Genomic DNA, 8,844 nt, shown 5'->3' on the forward strand with positions numbered 1-8,844 from the left:
CACATACTGTGATAAATATCTGGAAAGAGCAGAAGTATTTGAGGATGTTCTAATTCTTTCCTCACAAGAGTCATACAGAAATCTGAATGCACCAAGTTCATGAAACCAAGGTGATAGTAAGGAAAAAGAGAGGGCATAGCTGTACATTTCACTAGCTGGATTTGAAATTGAATGAGGCTCAAAGATAAAGCCAACAGGAAAGATCTGGAAGCACGAGACTCCTAGTGGGGAAAAACAGAAAGCATGAATGATTGCGTTGCCCACGTGAAGCACTTTGTTATTGTGAGATATTAATGAAGAGGTACTGTAATAAAGCCAGAAGTTGTTAGAGGGGAATCAAGTTTATTTCACTTCACAATATGCCCATGTTTCATATTATTTATGAAAACAAGTCAAAGCAAAGATCATACTTAAATACTTTTTAATTGCTGGAAATTTTTCTGCACATCCTAAAAATTTGCAGCCTGATGCCGTTTGTAATGGAAGGTAAGGAGAAGAGGTCCCTTGTATCAGAGCCTGGCGATATTCCCCTGGAAATTCTCAGCTGAAAGCACTTGGAGCGCTGTGTCATGTCAGGAGAGTCAGTGATAGTGAGCGATGCTCACCAGCAGCACTAGAGAAGATGGCAGGATGAAAACAGTGTTCACAATTTGAGAAAGCCCCCTATGGATGCATAGCTTATTTTCTTCTCTGCCAAGTCCTGGGTACTGGCTGAAGTAAAGCTGTGTGTTGCAAACATACGCCAAGCTCCAAAGTTTCTGACTCATGACCCCTGCCCAGCAAGAGCCCTTCAGAGATCAATGCCATCTTAAGCCCAGAGTTTTATCAGTGTCTGTGTGAGTAAATTCAGTGGGTACATTCTGGCAAGATCACCCTGAAACTGTAGGAAAAAAATAGAAAATTCAATAGAAGCAGTTCTGCTGATTTTGCTAGGAGCTTTAAAGGCATAAAGACATGAGAGCTATTTGGCTCCTTGTACATAGAGACTGCACATAGCTGCAGTTGTAAGCAGAGGAGGAAATTGTGCAGCCTGGTGGTAACTGCTGGCACTGTTTTTTTTTTACTGGGAATCCTCAGAAGGAGTTTGAGTGTGTTTTCTAGCAGTGCAACATCATACATGATGAGAACAAGTAAAAAGGGAAATGTCTGGAAGATGAATCAGTTTATTTTTTCTTTCACTGGTGGCATTGATTACAAGGAGTGATTGCATGGTTAACTATAACAACACCTTTCCACTGCAAGTCACATTTTCATCAAGCCCATTTCTAGAAGCTGTCCCCCACAGGTAATGCACTGATGACTGAAGTGAACATTTGCTGAAAGAATAGTTCTGGCAGGTGATGAATAGGTCTGTGCAAGTGGTGGTAATAGCTCTAAACCTGGTTATTTTTTAAGAGAAGTAGTGCTGTCTCTTGCCTTGTCTTGTCTGAGCTGCCTCTAGGCTCTGAAACCTGATATGCATCTTGTTCATCTCTAATTGATTTTCATTTATAATATACTGGACCATTGGTGGTGACCTGATCTTCATATTCTGTGTTTTCCCTTCAAGTAGTACTCTAAACTCAGATTTTTCTCATAGAGCTGCCATAAATCCAGTTTGCATTTTATCTTGTGTGGAAAACCACAGGCTACAGTCTATTTTAATAGTTGCTGACAGCATTTCAGGTACAGGGTAGGTACTTTCTGCTCCAGTGAGTCACATATCTATCCTTAGAGATAATTCAGAACACGACTGCAGAAAAGCCCTGAGCAATCTGCTCTCGCTGACCCTAATTTGAGCAGAGGGGCTGGACTTAGATGATCTCCAGAGGTCTCTTCCAACCTCAGCTAGGCTGTGACTGCGTGATATTTTGTTTTACTTTTCTGCTAGTGGGGTAATGACAGTTTGCAGATAACACAGTAATATGGATTGGGATAGCAAGTTCCTGCTGATGGCAGAACGGAACACACTCAGTCTGAATACCCCTTAATGCTCAACAGTCATTACTTCATTGATGATCTAAACCTATTATTATGCTGAAAGCAAGAAACCAGGTCAGTCTTCAAGTGCAAGAAAGATGAAGTTTGTTGCAGCTACTCCTTCATCTGGTATGGAGGACTCTTGCACAAGCAGGACCAGTGACAGATGTGCATGCCAAAAGAGGTTGGGTTCAACAGAAGAGAAAATTCTGTGGCAGAGAAGAAGTGCTGTGTAGGGCAGGGAGTGAAAGCTTTGCTACAGTGGGGAAGCACTTCAACCTTCAGGACTCGTGCTGAGCTTGAGAGGCTGCTGCTGCTGCTATCTCATGTTTGAAGATTTGCCAGAAATCTTTGACAGTGCGTTTCTCATCTCATAAATCCTTGAAACCAATTTATGCTTCATTCTCACAGAGAAAGAAGACTTGATCATGGGATGAGCAGTGAAGTGAAAAGTCTTTATTCTATTTGCACAAAACAAATTTAGCTGAGTTCTATATTTTTGGTGTTGTGAAAGGACAGATTTTACATATTTGAAAATCATTTCTCACCTAGCTGGAAGAATTTAAACAAAAAATATGAATGATTCTGGTGAGCTAAGAGCATTCAAAACAGCTATAGAACAGAAGGAAAGATACAGTAATTGTAAACAAAACTGAAGAAAACAATTGAAAACTCTCCAGTGACTGAAAACTAACTCAACTACAAGCATTTCTATTCTATTCTTAGTGGCGAAAGGAGATGCTGATAGCAGCTAAAGTAACTTGAAATCCAGTAAATGTTGGAAATAGGTAAGAAAAAGATACAACAAGAAAGACAAAACAAAGAAACTCAAAGGCATATAACAATGCAGATACACGGTCAGCATAACTGAATCATAGAATGGTTTGGGTTGGAAGGGACCTTTAAGATCATCTAGTTCCAACCCCCATATAATAAACAGGGACACCTCCCACTAGACCAGATTACTCAAAGACCAGGTTGATCGAAAGCGCAACAGAAAGTTATTCTACATGTATATCAACAGTAAAACAAAACCAAAACAGCAGTAAAAAGAATATTGGTTCGTTACTAAAGACAGTCAAGAGTTAGCAGAAAAGACAAAAGTGTTGATAAAATGTTCCAGTTTTCTGGGAAAAAGATGAGTACATCCAATCAAATGATGAACTAGTTTCCATTGACAGCAGGTAATGAGGATGTTAAACAGTAGCTGTTCAAGTCAGACATTTTGAAACCAGGATGTCAGGTAAAGTTTCCTCTAAGATTTTATACAGAGCTGGTCCAGGAGTGCTGTGGAATATAAATGTTGATTTTTTTAATAATAAATCCTTTTAAATGGGTGGGGGTTCCAGGTGACTGTGAGAAGCTAACTTTGTTCCAGTACTTTTAAAGGCTGGGTGACATAATTTCAATAATTACAAGATGGACATCAATCAGGGGAAAATATTAAATAGATCACAGGGGGCCAAATAATAATAATTATTCATAATTATTAATTATGATTAACTTTACTCATAATTAATTTCCCTATTTGTTACTACTTTAAAATGGTCACTGAAATGAAAGGTGATCTGCACGTTTCTTTATTTAATCAAATGGTATAATTTCTTTTAAAGATTATCAGTTTGTTTGGCAGAGGTAATAGAATGGAGGAGTGAAACTGTGAAGAATGTTTGGCTTTGTATGTCAGCATGATTACATCATCTGAACTGTACAAAGTCAAGGTTAGATTTGTTGCCGTCTGTAAGTACCAGCAGTTAATCAGGCTACGAATGGTCATGCTTCATGACTGAAAATTGAAGCCAAATAAACTCAGGTTAGAAATGAAATAAGGCACATATGTTTGTAGAGAACAAGGTCGTGGAAAAAAATCTCCATTTGGGATGTTTTTAAAGGAAAATGTAGTGTAAGTGATCCAGGACTGCAGCTGTGGGCAGCACCCGCCAGCCTGAATTTTGGAGAAGGTGAGAATGGGTCATTGCAACAGACCTTCTGGCTTCTGGGAGCCCTTTTTAGATACTTCTGAGCTGTGCACCAGCCATACCAGACCTACTTTAGGAAGCCTGTCTCTGGTGGGAACTGTGGTACAAAGCTTGTATTTGGGCTGAGCCTCAAGAGAGAGCCCTGGTGCCTTTCCCTGCCCTTCTCTGCGTCTATACTGGCAGGAGAGGAGCAGCTCCAGGCTCTGTCTTGGATGTGGCACTCACTCCCTTTTCCCCACACAAATGCCTCCAACCCCAGTGCTATGGATCTGGGACCCTCCTGCTGGCCAGGCACAGGTCACTGTGCTGAGGTAGGGCAAGAAAAACAATAGCAAATCCTTTCCAAGGCCACATTCTGTGTCAGCATGGAGTTGAAAGGTTATAAGAGATGCGGGAAGCCTTTAATTTTACTTTGTTTGCAAATCTTTGGTAAAGTCTTTTTGACTTACTCAAGTCTCCTACCATCATATTCCACAGATACTGTCCGTGTAATCTTTAGTAGGTGTCATGAGTATCATTACACTTTCTAGCACAGTCTGGGTTAATTAAATGCACTTAACCTACAATTAATATATATTACTTCACTTGGTTTAAAGAAGGCTGTGGGTGTGAGCAACAGAAATATTGGAGAGCTGAAGGGGCGAATGGGAAGAAATTAAAAAATATGTCCAGGCAGCAACTGAATTAGAAAATAGAATCATGCTGAATTGTGTGAATGAAAGACTTTTTTTCTTTTTTTTCTTTTTTTAATATAATAGAAGCATATGCTTAGAAAAGAAAAATTGGGGCCAGGTTTTACTCTTACAAGAAAAATTGTGTCACCATGATAAGTCAGCTGGTACTAAACTAAGCAGGGCTCTGTGAATGTGTTGTGAGCAATCTTCCACTTGTGAGGAATAGGTGACCTAGAAGCTGTTCCCTCAGCTCTCCTTGCAAGCAAATGAGAACTGACTTGTAAAAGCCTCTACCAGAACACTTCTTAGAAATTGGAGTGGGACAGGAATATTCCATGCTGTCTTATGAGAGCACAGAGACAACAATTAACATCACTGAGTTTTACTGTTTTACTCTGCTAGTATGAGGAATGGACTGTAAGTTTTCAAATCCGAAAAGAAGTCTCTAATTCCTTACATGATTCTGTTTCTCACAACATATTAACCTATTAAACCTATTTCTCACAACAATATAACCTATTAAATGTTACCAGTTTTGACCATGAGGAAGTGTGATAAATAAGGAATGAAGGAACAATATTCTTTACTTGAGTACAGAACACTGCTTCTGGATGTCAGCTCCTTGAAGACAGGCAAACAAATTCAGCAACTTTTATACATAATCTTGCTGTACAATCATGGAATAGCTGTCTTACTTCTCTTTTATATGAACCGTAATCTTGTTTTTGTGGTGAAGCCCGCACCTCAGTTTTAGTGTATTGCTTTTGAAATAGACTGTTTTCCTAATAAATATATGTCTGGCAAACCTGGGGAGGTTCACTCTTGCTTGAAGCAATTCTGCCTTGCTTCTCCTCCACCTTACAGAGAGTCATCACTGTCAGCAATGGGAGTGAAAGCCCCAGCCAAAATTTAGATCTCTACCTGACTATCACAGCTCTTCTAATCAAGGATAACTTGTCAGTTGTCATAGAGAAGCCAAAAATATTCTTCAAGATATTTTTCATTCATTCATAAGTCTGGTACTGCATTCCATTCTGATTATTTTAATAAGCTATGAAATGTGATAATGCAAATATCTCGAACCGTCAGACTGCAGAAAACCAGAGGTGGAGGGAGCTGAGGCTGAGGGCATTGTGATGGGGAGAGAGGATGCTGGGAACACAAATGGGGAGCTTTGGGGAGAACTGAGTTTAGTGAATCAGTGATTCCAGGAAGCTCCAGCAGTTATCTTAATGTCACTTGCTTCTGTGTATCCCCTGGTTGGTGAGCCAGCATGTTTTTCAACTCTCAGATCATTTATGTGAACAAATGGCATTATTAATGATGCTGTTATGTTTCTTTTTTTTTTCTTTTTTTTTTTTTTTGCTGCTTTTTGTACTGCAAATAAAAGGAAATGCTGTGAGAGAGATTTACCAAAATCACACAGCACAGAGCCTTGCAAGAAGTCTTCAAATTCCTTCAGGCTACCTAATAGCGTGAGATGATCCTCATAGAGATTTATTGTGTCTAAAATAGAATCTTTATAAAATCCAAGGAAGGGAAGATCAGAATTTTTTTTTTCCCCAGAATGCTTATATATATATATATTGCTCTCTCTATATATTGCTAATAGACTTGTAGAATTGTCTGCTTTGTGGGAAGGGGAGATTCACCTGGGGATACCAGTTGGTGCAGCAATATTTGAACCCAAGAACACTGACGGAGCTGTGGGAAAGACATATATTCAGCTGTTAACTTACATTTTCCAGTGACTTCCCAGATATCAATGGGAAGTACCTGGAATGCTGTCACATCCTGGTTACCTTCTTTAGAGAGGTGTCAGTGACTTCCAGTACAAAGAAGGTGTCTTTTCACTTCACGAGGTTATCACCCAGGGTGAGATTAACAATCTTGAGCTGGCTAGTACGTAGAATCAGAACAGATTTAATAATTTTTTGATCAAAATCTGAATTTTAGAGCTAGTTCTGAGCATCCAGGTATCAGGAAAAAAAAAAAAAAAGAAAAAATAAGCATTGAATAGTGTCTTTCCTGCAGATTCATCAGTGCAGAATCTGTTTCCAAAAATATTCTCTACTAAAATATTCTCTCCTCTTTTGTCACCTTAAAATGAAGGCATCTAGTATAGCAGGTTGCACAGTATGAGGCACCTTGTGCATGAAAAATTACACAATTATGAATGTTTGGATTAGTTTATATGATTGACTGATGATGCTTAAGTACTTTATAATGCAACCATTCAGCAAATTAGGCTGATGTAATGTATCCCTATCAACAAGTAATTTCCTGTATGTTTGTTTGCAGTGTTCTCTAGCATCTACATTAAGTTTGTTAATGAATTATGGTGAGTAGAACGTGATTTCCTTCCCTCTTTATTTCGTAGGTTGGTGAGACCAGATGCAAAAAAGTTTGCACTTCGAAATCTGATCTGAGATCCAACGATTTCAGCATTGTTGGAAGCTTGCCAAGAGATTTTGAGTTATCAAATTATGACTGTTATGGGAAGCCCATTGAAGTCAACAATGGGCTCGGAAAGTCTCAAGCCAAGAGCAACAAGAAGCCTCCTCCTCCCAAGCCTGTCATTCCATCAGCAGCAAAGAGAATTGATCTTTACGCGAGAGCACTGTTTCCTTTTTGCTTCTTGTTCTTCAACGTCATATATTGGTCCATATATTTATGATGAATCTTTTATTTATTTTTTTCACCTGTAAAATATATCCCATTTCATATCCTTTCCCTGTCATGAAGGCCGACGTGTGAAATTATTTGCGTTTGCAAAGCAATATGTTGCATTTTGATGCCATGCGATTGTACTGAAAATATGGCATCTGAAATTTGAAAGCATGACACTGCAATGTCTGTGCTTCTACCAATGTTGTATATAAATGTACAGCATACATCTTGCTTTAGGAACATATAAAAGATAATGCATACGACATTATAAAGCTGAATAACTCCCTTCAGTTACTAGTAACATACAGAGATTTAAAGTGTTTCTGATAATGAAACTGATGTGCACGTTGCGTATTATTAAAATCAGTATTCTAGTATATGTAGTATTTAAAAGCTTTTCTGCTGACTTTCTGAGAAAAAAAAAACACATCTTGTTATTGTATAATTTTAGATGGCACTGGTGAAGAAAAAGCTAAGTTGTGAATCCTGTTATTTAGACGTCGTAAGTGAAGGCAGGATTGAATATGTCTATGTGGAAAAATGAAGGTCAGATAATTGCTGATTTTGTAACCAAAATCAGCAGTTTTGTAAAATTTAGGGGGATAAAAAAAAGCAATTGCATCCATCAAGCAAGCACACTTCAAGAATGTGTTAGAATATGCTGACTATTAAGCATTGTGCCCAATTTTGACTCTTATTTCCTTAGACACAAGCTAGATGTGTTGAACAGTCTGCTTTCTAGACTGAAGGTATCAGGAGTTTTGGAGAAACACCACAAGATGCTGTTCAGTATCTGTTTCTATTATACATTTTTACATTGGTCTGTTCTTTGCCTCATCTTCTCCAGTGTCTTGCAAGCCTACAGCGAAAAGTCACAATTAATTTTTTTGTTGAATCTGATATGTCTTACTCATTTTGCTTTGTTTATCCTCTTGAAAGCCCGTGGTTTAAAGAAACTATTTGTTTTCATGATGAAATCCCTTTGTAACTCTAGTTACACATTTTCTGTTTGCCTTTTGTAGCACAGATGATCTGAGCTAACATCTAGCTAGCTAGAAGTCCAAGGATCTAAGTCTGTTAAACACACATGAATTCTTACGCTTGTGTGTTAATTGATGACTGCTCTCCCCAGTTCATTTACTTGGCTGCTACTTGTTGGAAAATAAGATCCTGTGCTTGAAACAGTTTGATTAGGGGCTGTTCTCCATTATTTTTTTTTTTCCAGAGAAAACCAGAAAAATGGATTCCCCAGGGTGCATAGGGCAGGAATCTGTACCTATGGTCTCCATTGGTGCCACAGTATACTACTCTGTAAGAGCAAGTAATGAGGTAAAATACATTCAAATGAAAGCTGCTTGTATGTAAGCAGTCCAAGTAGTGTATGTTTCCTGAGAGCACACAGAGACTACATCTTCTGCTCTTGACAATATACTGTAGAGAAACATGTTTCCACTTGTAAAACTGGGGCATAAAAAAATGTAGTTAAAATATGAAAGTAAGACAGTTCTTGATAGGTTGGCAAATCATTAAAGGGAATATAGATTGTTGGAAAGGGTTGGATT

General features: G+C 38.5%; 1 protein-coding gene across 3 annotated transcripts in view; it reads left to right on the top strand.

The window, feature by feature from the left end:
- GLRB (glycine receptor beta) overlaps positions 1 to 7,659 on the top strand; it is a 45,623-nt gene extending 37,964 nt beyond the window's left edge. For all 3 annotated transcript variants that reach the window (XM_042870801.1, XM_042870802.1, XM_042870800.1), the window contains one exon: positions 6,993 to 7,659. In XM_042870801.1, the coding sequence (XP_042726735.1) occupies positions 6,993 to 7,289 (297 nt within the window). In that variant the 3' untranslated portion in view covers positions 7,290 to 7,659. The remainder of the gene's footprint in view (positions 1 to 6,992) is intronic.
- The last annotated feature ends 1,185 nt before the right edge of the window (positions 7,660 to 8,844 follow it).

This window comes from Lagopus leucura, unplaced genomic scaffold, assembly GCF_019238085.1.
Source record: "Lagopus leucura isolate 7727_CA_CO unplaced genomic scaffold, USGS_WTPT01 Super-Scaffold_100004, whole genome shotgun sequence".
NCBI lineage: Eukaryota > Metazoa > Chordata > Aves > Galliformes > Phasianidae > Lagopus > Lagopus leucura.